The sequence below is a fragment of the Embiotoca jacksoni genome, unplaced genomic scaffold (genome assembly GCF_022577435.1).
Source record: "Embiotoca jacksoni isolate LCO1_2020_lvr unplaced genomic scaffold, fEmbJac1.0.p SCAF_1, whole genome shotgun sequence".
In the NCBI taxonomy this organism is placed as follows: Eukaryota; Metazoa; Chordata; class Actinopteri; family Embiotocidae; genus Embiotoca; species Embiotoca jacksoni.
Window position 1 is genome coordinate 16,510,573 of NW_027185229.1, and position 24,296 is coordinate 16,534,868.

General features: G+C 38.5%; 1 protein-coding gene across 10 annotated transcripts in view; it reads right to left on the reverse strand.

Annotated features, from left to right (window-relative positions):
* The window catches only part of cacna1da (calcium channel, voltage-dependent, L type, alpha 1D subunit, a), a 65,407-nt gene that overhangs the window by 39,102 nt on the left and 2,009 nt on the right, over positions 1-24,296 (reverse strand). For all 10 annotated transcript variants that reach the window (XM_069143216.1, XM_069143182.1, XM_069143173.1 and 7 more), the window contains exons 2-6: positions 23,450-23,897; positions 21,363-21,468; positions 5,542-5,681; positions 1,282-1,457; positions 399-551 (exon numbers count right to left, since the gene is read on the reverse strand). In XM_069143216.1, the coding sequence (XP_068999317.1) occupies positions 399-551; positions 1,282-1,457; positions 5,542-5,681; positions 21,363-21,468; positions 23,450-23,751 (877 nt within the window). In that variant the 5' untranslated portion in view covers positions 23,752-23,897. The remainder of the gene's footprint in view (positions 1-398; positions 552-1,281; positions 1,458-5,541; positions 5,682-21,362; positions 21,469-23,449; positions 23,898-24,296) is intronic.

Below are 24,296 nucleotides of genomic sequence, written 5' to 3' on the forward strand. Positions count from 1 at the left end.
TATCCTCATCAATGTTTTAAGATGCTACAAATTATATCCAGCTTCAGAGTGCCTGAAAACCCAGACGTTAAAATTTAGGTGCAGAGAGTCATTGTTATTGAGATGCTACACCGTCTGGTCTGATTTCTTTGGTGTAAACTGGCAGGTTTTATAATGTTGCAGACAGGTAAATTGCAAATAGTTGCAAGTTTCAAATCATCTCCTCATGAATCTTTAGTCTGAACGGGCCCTGAAGATTAAACAAGTTGTTTCTAGCCTGTTTTACTTTTAACATCTTGAGGTTTGGTAAAAAACAGTTTTTAAAGTCAGCCAACAATGAAATAAAATAAACAGTTTGTTACTATTTTTAAAATACATTATCTGAATTTTATATGTAAAAGACAGTTGAGAGTTCTTACCTGCGCCAGGTAGATAGCACGTTGCATGCATTTTACCAATGAAAAGCTCCAGGCCGATAATAGCATAGATGATAATTACGAATAGGACCAGGAGGGCAATGTGCAGGAGAGGGACCATGGCTTTAATGATGGAGTTCAACACCACCTGTAAACCTAAGCAAAGAGGAAAATAAACACATTATATGCATCCTGGTTGTCCTTTGTATGAGTGAGATAAAAGTAAAATATGGTTAAAAAATTCTACCAGTCAATATCCCTGTTCTTAATACCAAAATAAATAAAGTCCAGGCCCCAGGTGTTAGAGTGGTTAACTCTGCTTGATTCTGTGAGTTTACTTTTAAACTGTCTAAATACATTAAAATAGACGTAAGTAGACAAAGCTCACGATAATTTAAAATAGTAATTAAGACTGTATAAACACATTACAGACTGTTAACATTAGATATAAATATGTAAATACGTGTCTTTGGTATGCATTATGTGGGTGAATATACAGCATATGTCATAATACCTATTCATCTCACAAGTACGAAAAAGGTGCCCACTTTTTGTTTGACATTGATTCAATATTCAGTTTTTTTCAGCACATGTACAACCACATATATTTCATAAATAAACAAGTGTTTACTGAAAGTTTGTTTATTCTTATTACACCACAGCACATGCCCTTAGGGTGCTGATGTAGATGCTGAATGGATGTTTTTAGCAAACAGTCCGCGGGGACTGCACACGGACCATCTGGACTCGCCATGTGTAAATGTTCACCCTACATTTTACTGGGTAGAAGGACTAAGAGATTTATACAAAATACGCCATAAAAAATGTGGCAAATCTTCTGCATTGTGTTACGTTTGTGCAGAGCTTAAAAGTTCTCACAACTTACTAGGTACTCCTGAGACCAGCCGCAGGGGTCGCAGCACACGGAAGGCTCGAAGGGCTTTAACATCAAATCCCCCTGGCTTACCCCCATGCCCATGCATCGATGGATGGTCATCATCTCCTTCTTCCCCATCTTCCTTCTCTTCTTTGGTCAAAAGCTCCAAAACAACACTGAAGAGTCTGTTAGAAAACAAAGAAGGTCTCTGTCATTATTAATCTGCTGAGGGAAAATGTGTTTTCATCTGAACTGTATATTTTAGAGAATCCTTATCTTTTGTAGAGATTTTATCATTTTTATTCAATAAATCAACAAAGAAAAATACCTGGCAACTGTTTTAATAGTCTATTGTTATTTTTTAAGAAAGAGTATGCCAAACATTTGCCAGTTCCAGCTCAAAATGTGAAGCTGCTACTTTTATCTTTCAGATATGATAATAAACTGAATATCTCTGGGTTTCAAACTCATTTTCAGACAAAGTCAGCAAGTTGAAGATGTCACCTCAGGTGGCAAATATGCCAAGCATTTTTATAAATATACTGACTTAATAAAAACAACTAATCAATTAAATTAAGGGAAATAAATCAGTTGATGAATAGTATGTATTGTTTACAATCTTGATTGTTCGTATCATTACATAGTATAGACATCATCAACCTCATTTTCATATTCAGTGTTGTTTTTTTTAATTCCCAAACTCCCTCTAATTAACTATTTTTTTTTTTTTTATCAAGAAACACCTTGTGAGTTGTGTGTTATTCTGTGTTAATGCTGTTGGCTAATTTCTAAAAATAAGCAGTAGGTAATAACGAGCGCATTATGTGTAGTGTCTACATGCTAATAACTGTCAAAATACAAAGTAGTCAATTAAGAAACTATTCTCTTCAAAACCTGACAACATATTGAAAAATATTAGATCCTTTCTTTCCTTGCCTAATAGACTTTCATTTATTTTTCCTTTTTTTCTCCATCAACAATGTCATTAACTGGATTTAAATTCTCCAAAAAACACTTCAGACATTAAAATTCATCCTTGGCTGAAAGTGTTTCACTCTTCTGTTGTTGATCCCTCTAAGTATCAAGCTGTGACGTTATAATGTACTGTCCTCAGTTTACTTTACAGCCACCCACAAACAATACTGCAATCACCAGGATACAGTTGGACCAAAAGGAGTCCTAAACATTTTACAATCCATTGTTAATATTATTAGACAGGATGGCATAAAATAACTAGTTATTAAACACTGCACTGGTTGATTCTACATATTCAGAGTATTTTTTTTATGACCTGACAAAATACAGAGCAAAACAATTTTCAATTCATTTAACTGTTCACGAACATTGTCTCAGGTGTGTGGGAATGTTCGCTAGACCCCCTAACTAATTTTTCCAAGTGGTCATTTTGGAACGTTTTCTTGACGTCACCTGGACATTTGCAAACGGGAAATGTTCACAGATCTGGTGGCATTCACGGATATTGTCACAGTTTGCTGGATAATTCCCAGTTACTTCTTCTCCTTTCTACTTATTTCTTCTCCTAACCAGAAGACCCCTTTCCAAAATAAAGCCGGGGACAGTGCTGAAAGAGCTGAAAGAGCAGTGGAACATCTCAATCCCTCTGTCTGAACGCCCAGTTTAAGTATACAAACAGAGTATACAGTGGTCAAACAAACTGCCTCCCACTGTGGTGAAGTGAAATTAGCAGTGAACGAATCTCTCACCATGAAAGAGGACACTTCATTACAGTCAGTTAGACATTCCTCACCTAGCCAGGAGGGGAAATCATCTCATCACATCACATCAAAGCTGCGGACTAAAAGCAATGAATGAAGCTGCCAATAGGGGCTGGAAGGAGTTCTGATGGCCTTTAAGCACAGTCTGCTGCGACTTATGTTATACTGAGTCACAGCTGTAAGACTGACCGCCTGCCACTGGGGAATTCATTAGTCATCCAGTCATGCTCACAAGAAAACCCTCCTTCAAATATCAATGCTTTTTTTTACAGAACATACCTCAGAAGAAACACCTTACTAAAAGTATTGTAGTAGATTTCTCTGTTGTGAACCAGATTATGTTTATGTTTACCTAATGTCTCCAGTCATTATTCAGGCCCATTCCAGTGGTTTTACAGGTCAACTCAATCTCTGCATTGCGTTTCAAATTATGCAACAAAATCACAGGCTGGACTACGTTCAGAGGCAACTTTTTAAAATAAATTAAGTGCAGCATTTATAAACTGTGGCTTTAAGATTCAGGCAACAAAAGAACTTTGCTTCAGTTTAAGAAAAGAGATTTGCGATTAAATGCATTGTGACTTGTCCAATAAATGCATTACCATTTCTCACGTTAATAGAAAAAGTAATTATGTTTAATTCAAAATGCATTTGCTCTTAAAATTTAACTGTACAAATGTAATTTCTAGGAGACACTGTTAGAGAGGTTTCTTAAAGCCAGTCTGCAAACCATGCAACAGTGTTTTAGAAACTTAAACATATTCTTTCAGTTTGCTTTGGGCATCCATTGGTTTCCCCTCTGATTTATTTGGTATCAGAGTTAGTTTAGCAGTCTCTTGAGCCGTGTGAATTGCGTGATGGATTAAAGTCAATGTGTGCAACACAAGTTCTTCAGCTGATAAAAGCTCCGCTAAAATCACCAACTATAATATTTGTCTCTGTCGATTGGTGCTGAGCAGATTGCGCATTATTGTTTTTTAAAACTTTTTTACTAAAACTGTGGCCAAAACCAAGTCTGGATCAGTCAGAGTGTACCACAACAATCAATTATGATCTGTAACACTAAAACAAAAAGCTAAAAAATGTATGCTCAGTAAAGCTGAAGGAAACTTTAGTCGTGTGATAATTTTCTATGGATTAGTCTTCACCAAAGGTCCCGTTCACACACACAGCAATTTAAACCCTTGTTTCTAAAAAAAAATTATTGATTAATGACACTTTAAGAAAACATTATTTAGTAGTTTTAAACCCAGCATGAAACAGTGGCATGGTTCATTACATTTAAAAAAATCTTTCCAATTTCATGAGTACTCATCTCTACTTCACCTTCAGAATTTAAAATGTTCCTTTTTTTTGTCTGATAAATTCAGTAAATGTTCTTTCACATGACCTTTCTGTTGCCTTTTTCTTTGCAGCAAAGCTAATTTCCATTTCTGAAACTCACATAGTCGCATCTTTTTCATTAATGTTAAATACATTTCTCTGCACTTGTTTTTCACTTTTTTTGATTAGACAGTTTTGTTTGTTACTTTAACACAACCTTAAGAGCCTTTTTTTTCACCCTTTTCCTCTCTATAAAGACATCTCTTTTTACATTCAAGCCCCTCATAATTTGACACTGAATCTTTTCTAACATCTGTTAAACCATAACATGACCTTCATAAGGGCACACAAACATATTTAAGCCTGAAAGCCTGAAAAGTTGCCTGGATCTTGACCATTCTGACATCAGATATGGGCAGGATTATTTTTAGTTTGCTATTTCAGTGATTTATAGCAGCTAGAGTCTCTCCTCATAGCTGGGGCAACCGTCTTTGCATTTGACTGGATGGCAGATCAACCCTGCATGCAGCATACAGACAGAGATCTGACCCAGCTACCCACTGGACTGTGCGTATTAGAGGAGAGATAGAGGGAGGAGAGAGAGAGAAGGGGGAAATAGAGGATGAAAAAGAGAAGCTGAGATAAGGATGAAGATAACAAGATGGGAGTGTGCAGGAGATAAGAATGAGGGCAGAGTGAGTTGGGGAGGTGTAAAGCATGAACCATTTGAGATATGAAAATGGAAGGGGGCAGTAGTAAGAAACAAGCTGCAGAGACAAAGCAGAGCAGGATGGTAGAGTGTGAGCAAAAGACAGCCAGTGAGAGGAGAGGAAAAGATAGGAGGCAGTGTTGGAGAAGAGAATAAGTACGGAGAGATGGTGACTCACTCTAGTGGTGGTAAAGCTCTGATTTATTCTCTCTGTCTTTTCTGGGTCATATACTGTGGGTGTTAGAGGGTCTCTATTAGCATTTGGCCACTTGGAGCAGAGGCTTAAGCAACTTTAACTTAAACGCTGACTCCTCCTCTCACAAATAAACTGCCACTGTCAAACAGAGATCAAATTGCAAACCCTAAAATCAAACTAAAAACAGCGAAACCTTGTGACCTGATACATTGAAACATTCAATGTACCCACTGAAAAAGCACAAAGTTTAATCAAACATTAAAAGTGATTTAAAAAAAAAAAGAAGAGTAAACTTGAGCACTTACCCAATTACAACAATGACGAAATCCAGCATGTTCCAGCCGTTTCTCACGTACGCATTCTGGTGCATCACCAAACCATAAGCGATAATCTTTAGGAAGGTCTCAATTGTGAAAATGATGAGGAAGGCATACTCAACTGTTTCCTGCGAACACACAAAAAAGGGAAACAAATATTTTGAAGGATCTGCAATTCATTATCGTAAAAAAGCATAAGCTTTGTGTCAATACTGTACAGCGAAGTTTTGGGTGGGAAACACTCTCCGTCACAAACAGACAACAAAATCAATCCAAACATTTCAATCCAGCTCAGTAGCACAGATGAATGAACTCAATAGAGAAAAGACAAAGCAACTATTTGTATAAACAACGGAAACCATGTTGGAAGAAAGTCCTTATTTTCAGACACCTTATATGATATACAGCATAATTAAATTGAATTTATACATGTATATGTGTAACAGTTTACCAGTACACTCATTACATCATAATACTGACAGTAATCCTCACAAACACCAGATTGTTGCACAGTAGGTCGTATAGGTAAAGTAGGAAATAGCTGTTCTTAGAATAGGTAACAATTAGTAAAAAAAATATCTATAATATAATATAAATTGTTTTAAATTCCCATTTCACCTCCTTTTCCCCAGGCTTCACAGTTTGTTCCCTCGTATTGATATTAATGTATAGGTATGTACAGCACTAACATACCAGTCCAACAAAATTACACAGCAAATGTATTTATGTCGTACATTGAAGCCATAATCAAACAAAAAAAAAAGGGTTATTACATTAAAGCTGGTCACAGAGATGACTGCAGTGAGGAGAGCTTTAACAAGCACACACCCAGTTAGACGTAAACACAAACCTATTTTTGGATTGGCTGATTGGCGATAAAGTGTATATTTTATCAGAGTCACATATTGATTTACTTTACCTTTACAAACTCGATGATACATAGAACACGGTGTCCTTCTTAAGTATTGAACAACAGTGTTCAACGAGAGCTGCAGTATCTCACCTTGTCCTGACCTCATTCTTATCTGATTTGGTTCTCACACTCTACAACACTTGTCTCTGCACATATTCACAGAGTACTGTGAAAACCACGACAACATCAGAAACATTGACGAGATGCACAAAAACCTGTGGAGATTTAGTCTACATAAGAAAAGTAAGAACATCATTGGTTTTATTTAGTATCTGTTTGGCTTTGTGATTTTAGTGTTACAGCCCTGATGCACCTCAAAGAACAGGACTTTAAAAAGACTGATCAAATGTTTGTTAAAGTCAACTCGTGTTTCTTTACAGTTAAACATGAAGAGGAAAGCTGACATTCATGCACCTTCGAAACGTCCATGATAGTAAATACAATAACTGTACTTCCTATAAATAGTTCCCAAAGACATGAAATGTATATATTTGTATATGCCTGGAAGATGGATTAATATGCAAAATTAAAGTAAAAAGGTGAACATTATGTGCCACTGTGGAATAAGAAAGGCATTGGCACAAAAAAAATATATAACAATATTAAAATGGTGAAAACGGATTCACCAGACTGAACAATCAGCTATGAATGTATCAGGTTAAAGCAGAGGTTAAAAACACACTTTGAATAAAATTACTGTTTTTAGAGGGTACGCAGAGATTAGAACCAATGATGTAACTCAGCAGTGCGCCTTTCTCCGGTTGTTTCAAAGGCAGAGAGAACACAGGAACATTAAGTCATCAGGTTGAGGTCGACTGGGAGTGAGGCTGACAATGCAGGCACACATAGGCACTGTGTGCATTTTAGTGCGGCGAGATGTGCATGAAACTTCAGGGTGGATGCACCAAAGGTGACTCAGCTTGTTTCGGACAAGTCCTGGGGCCTCCCTTGAGAACGTGAAAGCAGAGAGAGGCCCTCTTCATCCTTAACGCACGAGGCAGGTCAACGTAAACTCTGCTCAAACACTGGCCTTCAAACTGTCTATCCATCAGTAAAAAAACTGCAGTAAATGCATTTTGGACAGGAATTTAACTTTTAACACAATGCAGACAACTGCATACTCACACATATATTATTCTATACATAATAACCTCCTGTGCTTGAGGCAGTCATTAATTCTCTGCTCTGTGTTCTCTGCGGACACCATGAATGCAGGAGTACTGCGGGCTGCGGGGCTCGTTTTCCCAACAGTTTACTGCAGATTGTGAGAAGCACTTAGCCCAGAATAAGAGACATGGGCCTCTTTGTTACCGAAGTAAAAGGTTGAGTTAAGCTTACGGCTGCTGCTTCTATGATGGAGCGTGCTCAGACCGCAGGGAACAGAGAGAACAGAGCGATTCATACGAGGATGGAGGAAAAATGACGGAGAAACAACCGAAGAGTTTTAGACGCCGAAGAACAGACAGTAAACTACTGCTGTGGTTATTTGTTGGTAGGTAACAAGAACAAAAAATCCCCCCAAAAATCATCAATGTCATGTCTTTGTATGCCAGCTAAAGAAACGCAATGATGTATATTTAGAATATATAGTATTTTCTCATGTGTGGTCTCCGCAGTAATTGAATATGAACTGTAAATATATTGAAACCAGCCTGTACGTAATACATTATTAAAACCATTTTAGCTTTCTAAGCCACAGGAAATGCATGCAAATTGCTACTTCCTGCTTCATGAAAGCATGTAAAATATAATAGCAAACGATAACCATTTCATCTCAATTAACCGGCAATTTCTTCATTTATCAGCACGTTGAACTGTGAGCAGATATTGAAAGTGGGAGAGAGAAGACGAGAGAGAGAGAGAGAGAGAGAGAGAGGACAGAGGCCTTTGGGGATGACCATAAATATCTCTGACTCATCTTAGTTTATTTGTACTGTAAAGAGACTTACTGTAGTATGTTTCCTTGTGTCATACAGTATGTGCATGTTATCAGCAGTTTATATGTCCTCTTCATGATAGATCTCAGGCACTCACGCACACACAGAAACAGACATACAAAGCACAGGTTTAAGTCCTAAAATGCATGCTAACAGCAGGGCAGGATACCACACACAAGTTCCTCCTCAACCCCCACAGCCACGACACCAACAGGCTCTCCTCTGCCACAGGCTGAGTGTTCATGTCTGCCAGCACAACTCACATCAACTCACAGAGCTCAGTTTACCATTATACAAAGGATGCTAACCCACTGAACCATGCATTCTTCTACATAACTCACCATATGACAGAGCCAGGTGGAAAGTATTAACCTCTGCTCATGCTCATGAGCCACAATCTATGTTCCTCCACATTACATAAAAAAATGTATTTATAGTTTTGTGCGTACTAATAAAACAGTTTGTTCTTGCAATTATAGCACCATGCATTATGGAGTATTATCAAAATAAAACAATTTTCAAACTACACCCTCATGAATCATAATGAAAAGCCTCAAATATATTTTTGAACATTAAACATTAAACACTAGAAATACTTAGTGCCTACAAAACTACATAAACAGCTTTCTCACACCCCTGAATCACTGATCTCAAACAGTTTCAAAATACAAAGGTCTCTCCTGACAAAAACATAAAATTATCTAAATATTTAAATAGTTATCAAATCAAAAATCATGAATTATATGACTGTAAATTAAACCTGAAGTCAGCACTGCATCTGATGTCAACGTTCATCACAATCAGTTTAAAATTATTATGGGACACCGGACCATTCAACTGTAAAATACTGCGCAGTAAATTACAAGAAGCTTACATCAAAGCAAAGTATGTTCACCTTACTTTGCTTGTACCACAAGGACAGACAAAAAAAAAAATCTCAAAACCACAGGTAATATATAACAACAATATCAAGAAAACAAGAAAAGTCAATGGGCACAAAAAGGTTGCAAAGATTAAAATTTACCACAAGTTAAATCTACAAATTCCCCATTGACACCAGCCAAGCTGAGAACATCCAGCACTGACAGTCTGTAATAAATATTAATGCTTTATAAGTATTGAAGGCAGGAAGCCAACAAGAAGACATCTATGACCATAAAATGTCACTACAATTAAATGGCGGGACAGTGAAATGGCAAAGAGAGAAGGATGGCAGAAGCATGGAAACTTGTGATCATATGGTTCAGGTTTTCTCATTAACTATAATATAAGGTCATTTAAGCATAAAATAAATGCTCTGAAACACTCCATTATAAGATTGATGTTTGATATGCCATTAAAAGTTCAAGCTTCATCCACTAGTTGAGAGGAAAATGCTGACATGTAGAAGAAAATATCTGCCTGATCCCCTGACGTAAACATTATGTACAGTGCATGTGTATGAATCCTCTCTAAAACTCAGTAAGGAGGATTTAATTGGATTTCATGTTTTTCTGATTTCACGACTACCTGATTGTTACTACATGAGCGTGTATGGACATCTGAGCGTGTGGTGGAAGAGCCCAGAGTCACATGAGTCAGCGTGACATCATGCATGTTTGATATCTCTGTGTGACCAGAACGCTTACGAGCAGAGCAAACACAACAAACTACAGCCATAATTCCAATGTCAGTGCAAACCATTTGCAGTATAAGGTACTCACACTCAGTGTAAACATACATACTCTGCTGTTACCAGCAACTGGACAGTTTGAGAGCAGTTACAGAAAGATCAGACTATCATTTTGGATCTGCACCTAATGAGCAGACATATATTCTCACTCTCCTGCTATCCTCCCTCCCCCATGCTCTCTCCATCTCTCTTTCCTTCCCCTGTCTGTACAGATCAGTCAGTGACATCCAGCCAAGCCAGGGGGGGTGAGGGCAGCCCACATTTAGTGCTTCTTCACCACCTACTCCTGCAGGTTTGCACAGTAAATAAGTGTGCTTGAGTGTGCAGTCTATATTGGGATGGTTGTTCAAGAGTGTGGCATGCATGGGGTTTGTGTTTATCTTGTGCATCTTTAAATACTACTACTACTACTAATAATAATAACAATAATAATAATAATAATAATAATAATAATAATTACACTTGATCATATGTTCACTAATTTCACATTTTTACACCATTTATTTCCTTTTTTTTTTCACGAGAGAATAACAGCCGGAACAAGAACAAAATGTCTTCTTTCCTCTTGAATTCAACACACTGAAATCCAGCAGCAACACTACAAAGCAACATAATGCACACCTGTTCTTGCCCTCTGTGCTTTATTACTCTATATAGCTCTGCACATGTGTCTGTATGTACAGCATATAAATGTATCTTTTTGTGTAGTGTATTCCTGTGTGGACACAAGTTGAGTGTGTGTGTGTGTGTGTGTGTGTGTGTGTGTGTGTGTGTGTGTGTGTGTGTGTGTGTGTGTGTGTGTGTGTGTGTGTGTGAAGTTGCCTACTGTGGGGGTGGGCAGGAGTTGTGTGAGGATATGGATGTCACTCTGCCAAGGAAAACACTACAAGTGCAGGTCATCTTAAGCATACCCACACTACTAAAGTGAATGTCTTCACAAAGACAGAAAACACCGCAGTGAATATTTGTTGCATAAAGTGGTTGGTGATATATTTTTTCCCCCAAGGTCACACGATCAACACAGTTGAAGATCGATGTAGTCGCTGAATAAAAATGTAGTCACTCTCTCATCTGCAAACGCTACAGCTGTCAGAGATCGGGTAGCTTGGCTTTACACCGTTATAGCTCAGTGCAGAGAAAGTATCAGAGTGAGTTTTCAAAGCATGCATGAACTGTGCAGAGCAGCCATGTGTCTGTCTGCCAGAAGTACCCAATCTGCCGAGGTTGTAAAAAGGTTTACAAAGTTAGGATAGTGAAGTGAGCTCATTAACAAGACAATCAAAGCTTCTCTTGATGTTGTTTAATTGTGCCAGCATCTACAGTTGTATGCATGCGACTGCTGTGTAGACAAAGACACAAATGTATGCCACAGATATACAACAGTGTTAGTTAACCCTCTGTTCTGCATTTGGCAGTTCTCATCCACACGTCACGACTGGTCTGATCAATCCCTACAATTGTCTGCAGTTACGGGGATAAGTCCAGACATCAATCACTGCATCCAGGAGAGATATGTGCTCATAGCCACAAACCTTCCACATTTGCACAATTTTGCAGTGACGCTGAACAATAGAGAAGGTGGAGGAAAAAGTGGCACCATGCTGGGGTGGGCTGAAAACAACTTTGTGTGAAATACCACCTTGTCTCATGAAATTATAAAATGGGCTGGATTCTAGCTATTCTGTCCTCTTTCCTCACCTTGCACACGTCTTTTAGATCAATAGAGAATGAAAATATGCGCTCAGTGTTATATGTCCCAATTAAGAGTTTGTTACTTTTTTTAAATTTCTCTTCAGACGTAATCCATCAAAATGTAGCATAGTGCAGTCTAATTTACAGTAATTTTGTGAATTGCATTTAGCCATTTTGTACAACCGCATCCAAACATTTAATGGAGTTCACAAGTGATTAAAATGTTATAAACACATGTGTTAGAGCAATGAAAAGTGATCCACAGCAGCCCATCTTGACTTCTCCTGAGCTGACTGTTTGGAGCCTTTAAAAAGTGAGCTGAAATTATATATATAATATATAATTACTGACTCTATGCAGTATAAACCTTGAAAATACTTTGATCTGAAGTTCAGAAGCGCGACCACACCTCTGACACTCCCCTTCCGGTCAGACGTGTATGGATGCCCTTCAACCACCGATGTGGTCTCTTTTTCCAAAGACCACCAAATCGCCGGCAAGGCTTTAGGCCATGCCATCCTTAACTCCAAAAAGTTACAAAAAATCAGTCTTACCCTCGTCTCCACCATGGACCACCTGCCCACTATTACAACCAAAGCCAACAAAATTTTTGGACTGAGCATCCGAGGAAAGCGCAGGTCTCAGGCAACACCGGCTCACCTCCACACTGTATTCCGAGCCATAAAAACCGTGTGAAAAATCCCTTAAGGCATCGTAGTCATTCTGCAGAGAGCCGGGAGAGAGTGATTCATTGTCCCCGCTATAATAAGTAATGTCAACTCCTTACAACTTCTCTAAGCTCACCATTTTGCTTATTTGGTTTATTGGCAGATAGCTTTAAAGGTGCATACCGCCACCTACTGTCTCGGAGTGTATATTAATGGCCATAGATAATCTGAATAATGATAGGAAAGAATTACATAAAGAAAATCACACCCCATTTCCATTCCCTGCCACTAGCATGAATCTATAAACCACCATCTGATCCTGAAGTCCCATCCTCTGCGCAGTATATTGATTTTAAAATCCATTCCTCAACCCCCTTTGTACGAGTCCTTAATGTCTCAAAGCTCACCACGAGCCACCACAGTCCAAAACAATCCTCCTTTGGGCAGAGGTCTCAGCAGTGTCACTGTCCATGACGTGACCTCGCGCCTCCCACAGCTGGGTAGCTGCAAAGCACCGGGTTGCTAGAACTGCACCATCTTATACAGTAACTTCCCCCCCTCCAACACAGTCAGTGCTACTGACATTGAGATGCCAGTTTTTCTTCCCTCTTTGAGCACTCTCCTGCTGTCATTTCCTGCACCAGGATGTCAATTTCTCTCTCTTTTGTCTCCTGATTTCAGCAATCTCACGCTTCTTTCACTGGCACCAGGCAGCAGATCCTCACTGTTTCATTCCTGTACTTCAGTAATCACCTTCAGCCAGTACTGGGATTCCAATTTCACAACCTGGCACTTACACTTCATTTCATCAACCTCCTCCTGTTTCTTTAAATGACAACGGGCTGCCAGTTGCACATCTGGACATCCATCTCCTCATCAATGTTCTGGTCATTAACCACTCCTTCATAACCTCCAGTTTACGGTTTAACAACACTAGTAGTTTTCTCTGAGGTCGGAAGAAAAATCATAAGGCCCTTCAACCTCTCTGCAGTCCCTTCTCATAACTCTCAACACCATCTGGTGTCAGGCTCCCTTACCCATCAACATTCATCTCTCTCTTTAAAACTTTCTTCTTACCCCCATCATTCCGCAAGGACGCTCATTTGTTTTTAAGCCTTGGCCCCACATGCAGAGGATTATCCAACTCCAGTACCTCCATCTTCAGCTACAATATTCCAAAATTGACCATCATCACGGAGCTCATTATCATATCACAACAAACCACCAACAGCCTGACTGGGACTCACTTTTACTTACTGGAATTTTTTTTGGCAGCAGTTGTCATTACTCATTAAAGGCCTTCAGCGTCAAACACTTCCAGCAACTCTTCCCGACTTCCGGTCTTTTGCTAACTTCCACTCTCATCTCCCACTGCATCATAAGTCTTTGGTAAATATACATGTCTGGCATGCACCTTGGAACCAATTTTCCTCTGAGCTTTCTTCTGTTTCCTGCAGTGCTCATTTACCTCCTTATATTTAAATGTGTTCCTGGTAGCCCCACCTGTATAGCCAATCTTCACCTCATTTCTGAGGAGTTCTTTGTTTAAATAAAGTAAAACAAAACAAATTTGACACCCACTTCCCACATTGTATTTTATACTAAATTCACACTTAAGCCTGTGTGAGCCACTAGTGCATTACCTACGATTGCTTAAATCTCAGCAGGCTTCTGATCCTCTGTTTTTCACAAAGTCTGGCCAAGTTGCCATCCAATCCTGGTTACTCTTCAGATTCCCAGACTTCCTGTGCGGCCACTCTCCCCACATCGAAGCAGTCACATCTTTCTCAAGCAGAAGAGTCCCAGACCACCGAATAAAGGTCATGGGCCACTGGTCTTCCCACGCCTACAAGCTTTACATCAATCACAACCTTCAAGATCTGTGCGATGCTCTGTTGTCATTGCATTCTTCGGAAGGCTTTCTTAAATGATCCTTCCCCAAACCACTGCCTCTCCCCCTGCTCCATCGTTCTCATCTTTTCATCACCATCACTTTCACAATAAATAAACTCTATTTGTATATAATTGAGGTTGTGGTCCTTGCTCATGAATGTGCTGATATTGAATCAGCACGTTATAATTAGTAAAGGAAAACCTGTACGTAATATGTACAGGTGTGTCCACTGTAGCACCTGGGTTGGTGATAAATACAATTAGTGTTTGTTTAACATCATAGAGTCTTTTTTTTTTTTTTTTGTAATTTCCTGTGGGGAAGTAACCACATGAGAGAAGGTATTCATCATAAAATAGGCAGACATCTGTCTAAAAGTCATCCAGCAGGTTTAATACAGGCGAGCAAAGTAACAGGATATATCTCTTTAACAAACTAGAGATCAAAAACAAAACAGAAACAGAATTACAATCTAAGACACTTCCATGCACTCATGAACTAAAGTCTCCATGCACTGTTGCTTAAGACTGCAAGACAACAGTTATAATACACAGGCTGTAATAAGTTTCACAACAGTTTAATTAACACTCTATCTCTTTTACAGTTTCAAATATGTATATTTACTACAGAATTATCATATTATTTTTGTGATTATTTTTTTTTTTTGTAATTTCTACAGGTACATTTAACTTTTTTTTTGTAATATAATTTATATAATAATCGTATGTATCTTTTAAATCACACATAGTTATACGTTTTCATAAAGAGGTGATAAATATATCCTGAATCCAGTAAGGGTTTGATGTAATGTTCAAATATGTCATTATGCTTTGTTGTAAATGCAAATTACATAACAGCGTTTTTGAAAAATTGTTCACACAGACTACGACAACAAAACGCTAACAAGCTAAACAAAAACATAAGATCTGCAGATTATTTGGTTTCTCACACAATGCAATCAGTGTTGAATATGTTTTATTAATAGGAAGTTATTCATAGAACCTGAGTAAAAACACTGAATTTAAATTGTTCTGCTGTTCCCCTTTAAGAATGCCTGTTTGATGCACGTACTCTGCTCTTGTACATTATCATGGCTGCACATTTGCACAGTATCTTCGCAAAGCTAACACAGCTCTGACTCCCTCAGTCACACACATGAGCACATGCAAACACGCTCTCACACTTAAACACGCATGCACAAATACAGATTCAAGAAAACAAGCAGGGACCGTGCTAGTGTGAGCCACAAATGAGCAGTTACGTTAAGTGACTAAACACATACTTCTACAGTCATCTCTATGGGAGCCCACAGTCAAGACGTTGCCACTTGTGCCAGCCATTACACATACACACACACACAGTCAACTGCTTAATTTGGCACACACATGTACATATTACACTCTTCTGCAACACAAGCAACAGAAACACTGACATGTAATTCAAGTCATCTGCTCCCTCAGCGCAGAATTACACCATAGAATTCAATTATTACATAGAAACGGAGTGTAACAAACAGGATCACTGGGAACTTTTACTGTTTCAAAGCCTACAGTGCCACTGTGTAAAATTCTAATTGTGGACAAGGCATATAATGTATAGCAATGCCTGAAGTCCATGAAGGCCAGAAGTTTTTATATTAGCTACTGAGGCTTGCTTTTGTTTTGCTGACAGAGCATAAAAGGAACTATGTACGGAAATATGCGGTTTATGCTCATACATTAGGCATTACAGTAAAAGATAAACATATGGTTATTATTATTTTTATGAAAGACATATTGTTGTGATTTGCTTTCTTTATTGTGTTTTACTATTTTTTTTATTTATTAGTTTGTCCAATAGTGACTGTCAAACAGAGGTAAAGCAAGGCACTTTAATGCAGGAGAATAACAAAGGAGCAAACTGGTCACATCAAATAGCTTTTTGGATTGGTTATCAATTGAAAACCACTACTTTATGCACTGTGGACCTTAGCAGAATGATTATGGTACAAAAGCTAAAGTGACAAGATGCTACAGACATTGTTTGACAAGAACCACTGGATGCCTCTCAGTGGGTTGTTGTTGTCACGCTGAAGTGCTTGATGACCGTGATCAGTCAACAGGCGTTGGCTTCGGGTCACGAGTTTGGCACTATGAGAGTTGTTGGTATGTATTTACATCAGAAATGACTTGTTCTGTGTTGATAGTTGCTCATTTTGTTGCACACAGTATGCGCATTTCACGGCTATAACTGAGCTGCATGCAAATGCAACATTTATTAGCTTCACTTTGCGGTAGTTTGTCTTGGTTTGTTGTCTCGGAGCATATTGTTTTGTTGTGTAATGGATGTGAGAGTTCAGTGAAGTTGATGTTGAAGTGTGCATGTCTGAACATGCCAGTGGTAGTTTTAGGAGGATAACTGATGATTGTAATTAGTCAATCCGTGGTGCATTTTAACCCATAGGAACTTCTGCTCCCTGCTGGCATACACAGGATGCTTGTGAATTGTATGGTCAGTTTAAGTTGAAAAACAAAAGTGTACTACAGAGCTACTTTTTATAATTAAACTCTAAATTTTGCCACACAAGGATAACCTTATACCATGCCAATATAAGTATACATAACAACATACATAACGTTCCTGCATGCTCTCACGACCAAAAAAAAAGTGCATAATTTTATCTGCAAAAGGGAAATTAATGTAACATACTGATAGAAAAACCTTTGTCATGTTAGATGTGTATGCGGACGGTTGTCCACTATGAACAACTCCCATCGCCCTCACCCATCTTTGCATTAAACACATACAGCATGTCCTCTCAGCATAAAATATCAGTATTACAGGAAACATTTTAATTACCTAATATCTAGATATTAAATTAGGTACACAATAAAGCCGGGAAGAAGCATGTGTACTGTCTTATCAGTCCCTTTGTCGTTATGCAGGCATAAATTATTGTAAATCTTGAACAGCCATACCTATATCACACCTTTAAAATATTATGTTATTACAAATATGTAAAAAATTATATTTAAATTGCTGACGTACTCCATATCAAGACTGTCCAAAATTGAACCTGATTCAAACTGTGTATTCTCTGCTTGCATCCAAATGACCTCCGTTGGTTTGTGAATGGACATTTCAGTCTTTACATGTTTGTGTTCTTTTGTCCCCCAGTAAAATAAATAGCACTGCGGATCCAGAGTTATGCAATAACAGTGATATGGGTATGGACACTACAGCACCTGATACCAGACGCAATTTGCTGCATGTTGCCTTAAGAAGGATGAGATGTATGAATCATATTCACTATGAAAAGGTCATTGTTTTGCTCAGCTACCTTCAGCAGGAGCTGCCTGGGGTGTTGAGTCTCAGATAGATAAGTCATAAATGACCTTAAAGCAAAGGCAAGAGGGTTGCAGACTATTTGACTGTCCCCTAGACAAGGTGTTTATGGAGGAGACACAGTCACATGCAGGACTTCTTACTATTGCAGTGACATGACTAAACAAAGGAGGAGCAATAAAGGAATGAGCTAAGTAAGAGAGGAATGGAAATATGACAATGAGTTTCTGACAGGGTTTGTTGCCTCGTTGCAAAGTGCATGTGTGTATTTGTGTGCTGGCTACATCTTGTTACTCACTTGTGCCTCCTGGTGGTAGCAAGACCCCAATCTTTTGCCCTATGTTCCGCCGGAGGAGGAAATTGCTTTCTATTTATAATGAGCTTCTGCATTTAACCAAGCCTTACTAACAAGACGGGCTGACTCTGGCTAGTAAGGCCTTATGACTTTGCAGCAATGTAATGTTCTAACTAGAGCAGCGCTGCAGCACCTAGACACTGTGTACACACTGTAGCATGACCAGGAGAACAGATTCAGTGTTTTACCTCATGATTTAGTGTTAAAATGTGCATGAACCTACTGTACAATGCACTAAAAAAAGAGTCTACAGCATCCACAAATCGAGACGTCAGCTTATTGCAGGGTTTTAGTGTCTCTGTGTGTTGACGTTTACACTCCATTTGAACATGTCCCTGAGTAAAAACCTCCACAGTTTAGTAGTCTTGTGATATAATTTGATCCTTGCTTTACACATCATGCTTCTTAGCACCCCAGCTCGGGTTTCATATCAGTCCTCAGTCCACCTGTGAGGCTGCAGAGCAGAGTAGTGTGAAATGGCAATCTCACTACAGCCTTACCTGCTGGCTGCTGTAGCAAAACCAGCACAGCATTTTTCCCTCTAGTGCTCCTCCTGTGACTACAGCACGAGTTCTGTAGAACAACTAAGGCCAAGCTGGCACACCTGCCCTATAAAGAATTATATTGTTCAACCTCTGCTGCAAAGGAACAGATTGCATTATTCGCTCCCTGGTATCTGATTTAATGTTGACTCTGCAGAATTGAAACAAAGTCCTGTGCAAGCAATGTAAAGCTGTCTATTGCTGTGGAAAATAATCGGTAAAATAACTGTAAGCAAAAAAACATATATATGCAGTTAAAGCAAACTCCATATAAACTGATAACGGGCAGTTATGCTGTTTAGACATTGTTCGAACTAGTATTACTTAAAAGAAGACAATAAATGATTAATAATTACATATCTACTCACTTTGTTAACGTGAATATTATGTGCCGAAAAAGCACCTTTTTTTTGTGGAAGAAGGTTGATTTTCCTGAGCTTTGAGTGCTGCGAGTTAAGGCATCAACCAATCACATTGTGAGGAAGTGGAATCAACGTCACACCAAAACTTCTAACGTTCATTGTTTTTGTCTCTAACCACTCAGTGTTATACGACAAAGGGCGCAAAGACATCAATCTCAAGGATGATGTTTGTGCCAATGAGGCTATCAGGATCGTGAGTAGTTTATATCACTGACTTTTGGATGTAGCAGAGTTGGCAGTAAACAGGCTACATTGTCACAGGTTTGGCAAACATACCGAAATCTCCTCTTCTGTTCAGTGAGGAGGAGCAGAACAAGATCATCACCACTGAATAATGCTGAATCCATCATTTTTCTGAAGAATCAGCTAATGCAAATCTATTTAAACCTCTTTTTTGAACAACTATTGCAAATTTATATCACTGCCGGTATAAGTTTTGATGCAGAATATTTGCAGGTGAGTATTTCGCATTTTCATGTCATTTATTCGTCATGCCCCCCGGTGTGTACAACCCTTAACAACCAGTCTGAAGCTGGGCACACATTAGTGAGTGGCATCTGTCCCTGAGCCCTGTTTGGCTCAACAGTAATCTAAACCACAATGGAGCTCCCATTAAGCTGAAAGCAGTTTCTCTTAATACTCAAATGAACCTCACCTTTATGTTCTGTAGTAAAACATTGGCCATATAGCAACATTTTGCAATATAAAGGTTGAATAAATGAACATTTGACTTAACCAAATAGAGATGCACTAATCTCCCCAGATACTAAGTCTTATACCAAAGCTCAGAGTCCAGTACCAGTGAATTTTGTTCCCTAATTTTGAATCAGTAAACCTCTCTGCAAACATAAAATAAAAATGAAATCCATTTACTATCAAGTCCATTTTTTCAAACAGTTTTTTGGTAGTTGTAAAAATCACTATCTTTGCAGTCACATTTCTTAGGAGTAAGTTTTGTATCACTAGCTTTGTACATCAAAATAAGATCCCTTCATAAAATAAACAAAAAGCAAACTACATTTAGCTAAATGTTAATGTTTCAGGTGACAGACACCTGATTTGACCTGTTCCATGTAATACTTGCCTCTATGGTCATCTTTAAACCATTAAGTACAAAAAAAAACTCATCACAAATAAAATGTTTGTGTTTTAAATGCAGATTAGAGAAGCTAAACAGACAGATATGTTGGCTTATTCAAGCAGCCTAGCAACATTTTCTAAGGCTTTTGTTCTGTATTTCTTATGCAAATGTGAACACGTTCTTCTGTAACTATTAACAGAGCCGACCTCTTTCAAACTTCATTCCCAACTGAACCTGACAACATACTGCAGATAATACAGTATCAGACACTGTAGTGTCCCAGATGGCCTACTTTTCTCGGCTGTACCAGTGCTGTGTAAACAAACACCCTCAGGTCACTCTCCAGGAGGTCAAACTGGGAAGCTGTACACCTTACCTTACTAAAGTAGAGCAGACACACTTTCAACCAAAGCTGTGGCTTATCTTGCACAGCGGGTTCAGCAGCAAAAGAGACAAGAGAAACGCTCCCGCTGGCCATTTACTGCAGGCCAGTAACCTTTCTCGAACATGTTCCTTCTCTTAAATAAAGCTTTTAAAAACATTCAAATATCTGCAGACACGCTGTATACGCAGCTCGTGAATCATTAAACACTACAGCTGAATTCTGTTCAGCACATTCTGTGTGTCTGTCTGGCTTTTGGAGAGTGCACTTATCCTCAGCTGTGGAACAATGCTTACAACACTACATCACCCATAATTCATCACACAGACATAAATGCACAAGGTGCACGCAGTGGTGCAGTGATGAGAAGATTCTAAAAATAGAAAGCTGAATCAAACCTCTGTATAGGAAAACTATGACATGATAAAGCACCATGAGGAAGTGTTTCTTTTTGGAGGCACAGCGGATACTTCAAATCTGCATAATAAAGGTACACACTTTCCTGAAGGCACAGTCTGTATAACATCTATTTCCTCAAAACCTCTGACTATATCTTTATCTCAGAAGGGTGATACAATCAAACTTTATCACATGGAAGAGGATTATAAAGCAACAACACATTGAAATGTATCATGCAACTATTTAATAATGATAAAATCCAAAGAAAATGAACCAAACAAGACAACAAGCAGGACACGAAGTAATCTCTCATTCTTTGTCTCCTTATCAGAAACATGGCAAAAATCTTCTTTACAAAATATCTATACATTTATTTTACAGATAGCCAACCTTAAATTAAGCCAGGCAGTAAGAGGTTTTAAAAGACTCAAAAAGTCCACATTAAAACTATGCATAGTAGACTGTGCAGGAGAAAGCACTAATACAACAGACACCAAGCAGAAACACTGATGACATATATAGACTACTCACCAGGTCATGGTTTGTGGAGTTGGAATCATCTGCAGGGAAAGGGACGTAGACTGCTAAGGCCATACAGTTGGCAAAAATAGCAATTAATATAAAGATATCAAATGGCCTGAGAAAAGAAGTTAAGGAAAACACCGAAGCAAATGAAATAATGTAGCAATTATAAATAATATGGATACAAATTATGTCAAATCCCAAATTAGCTGTGGCTTTACAACTTCTGCAGTATTTAAAATAAAGTATTGAGCAAAGGAAAACCTTTTAAATTATTTGAATTTTAACAAGCAGAGCACAGCCATACATGATGTATATTTTGTTTGGCTTGGCTTTCCAACAGCATGTTTTTGTTTAATTTAAAATTACATTACAAATAATGTTGCACATTTTCTGACATTCGCCTGAATTTTTAGAATGTGTGTATTTGTACACAAACAAATAATTTCATTTTGGCTGTTTAGATATTCCCAATGTACATGCATATACACGTTTCAAGAATTGTTCCCAAGGAGATATATATAAATATACGTACAGCTAAAAACTGAGATATCAAAGCTGAAAAAAATATGTAAACATAGCTACTATGCATTTGCAAGTTGGGGAAAAGCTTAACTTAGTTATCCTTATTTAACTACATGTTAAACTGTAAGATCATTTTAAGATAAGAGGCTGTTTCATTTGAAAAATAATGAAACAACCATCCACCTTATATACGATTTACATTGGTCAATAAAAAAAACAACTGGTAAGTGTAGCTTTACATTTCGATTTTCAAATCCTGCAAAGTAAAATTTAAAACTGTAATTAAGCCGAAACTAAAACTGACGGGGAACTCCAATGGCATTGGACAAAGATGTGCACCTGTACTGTACTGACAAATGTATTTCATAGATATAATGATATAATGAATGAGGTGGTAAAAGCAAATTACAGAAGAGCTACAGTCTGGTAAATTGAGAAAAGTACATCACTTCACAGTAACGCAGTCTTTAAAACCAGGAAAAGACAATTATGCCAGAGCACTATATTACAAAATCTAAAATCTAAAATGATATCTTGACTCATAATGACATCAATATAATATTGACATATTGCCCACAGATCATTCCCAGTGACTTTTTTTTCAACAAACAAACAATCCAATGGACTATGAAATTTATCTCTGTAATTTATGAGGCAATCTCCTTTATATGATCAGATGGCTTCTGTGATGACAGCATCTGCTTAAGCAACAAATCAACCACAGCTGTGTTGTTCCAGTGCTGAGTCGCTATATACCCCAACAGTATTTTAGGATTCAGTACATAGTGACATTTACTTTGTCTTTATGAGGGAAACTAGATTGGATCAGAAAGTATATTAGACCTTGTGCTTTTCTGAACAGTTACCAACAACAGTAACATATGGTTTAAGAAGAATAAACAGATTATTGTCCTGTGACTTTGTTCAAGTGTTTATCTGCTCCATCAGGTGTTAGTCTGCATCTAATACAGCTTTAAATCAACAAACTGGAACAATTTAATTCAAAGCTTTAGGAAACTAACAAAGACAAAAAAGACAGACAACATGTCAACAAATAGAAATGTGGTTTCATTTTTTAAGGCTATATTTAAATGGCACTATAGAGTATTTACATCACCATGTTGTAGTCACCAATAGGTGCCACAGTTAGGATCCAACAGAGGAAGACACACAGGGGCTGTGAACCAGTAGAGCTGCCACTAACAATTATTATTTTCATTTTTGAGAAATATGACAAACTGCAATATTATCAGCCGATGCATTAATTAGGTTGCCTGTTAAAAGTAATTTAGGGTGGAAAATTCTCTATCACTGTTTCTCACATCCAAGGTTATATCTTCAAACAGCTTGTTTTGCCCAACCAAACATCAAAAATCCAATGATATACAATTTACACAAAACAAAAATGCGGTAAATTCTTACTGTGAACCAGACAATGTTCAGTGTGCTTCTGCTTGATTAAGTATTTTAATGTTTAATTGATTGATCAAAATAGTTTAACTATTAAATTAATCAACATGTTTGGACAAATCTCAACACTCAGACATGCATCCACCACAAGTAAAGGATACTTCCACTCCACCAGGCTGATGCAGGCTCTGCGTATGGGGTTGTTGAGTTTGAGGCAGAACAGAGCCCTCGGTGGCCTGCTGTTGGCGTTACTGCCTTGTTTCTTGCTCTTGGCATACTGCTGCCGCTTCTTCTGTGCCAACGCACCTACCGGGATGGTAGTGGCTGCTGGGGCAGGTGGGGCAGGAGGAGCGGGTGGCGCCGTGGGGGCTGGAGCTGGGGCCGGAGCAGGGGCGGGGGTTGAGGCAGGAGGGGCTTCTGGGGCTGTGGGGGCTGGGTCTGGGGCAGGCCCGTTGGCGCTCATGGTGCGGGCGTGGCTCTGTGAGGAGCATCCAGCAGCATGGATCTGTCAGGGTAGACAGGGAGGCTAGAGGAGGGCAGAGTAGTCTGACCAATGAGCTGGCACGTCACCAGGGTGGGCGACTCTGATGCTGCTGGCATAATTTGCCTCTGAGAGAGAAAAGGTGAGAGGAAATGGCATCAGTACATTTTACATTATTTCTAACAATAAGGGGAATGTTGATGTTGCCTTTAAGTGAGAGCTGATCACATTAAACCAGCCCTCAGATTAACGCAAAGGTGTCCAGTGTGCAACAGAATAGATTTACAGATTCTTAACCTTGCCTATAAAACTCTGAGCAGCCTTGTTCCATCATGTACTGTATGTTAGACCTACTTAAAGGCTAATCAGACCTCTCAGATAAACAGGTTCAAATATTTCCACTCTATCAAGCCTCAGTTCTGGTGAGACTGCAGTCCGTTTTTCACCCAATAGAAGTAACCCCACTGACCACATAAATAATGTGACATTTAATGTTTGTAATTGAATAATTTAATATTTTGTGAGTC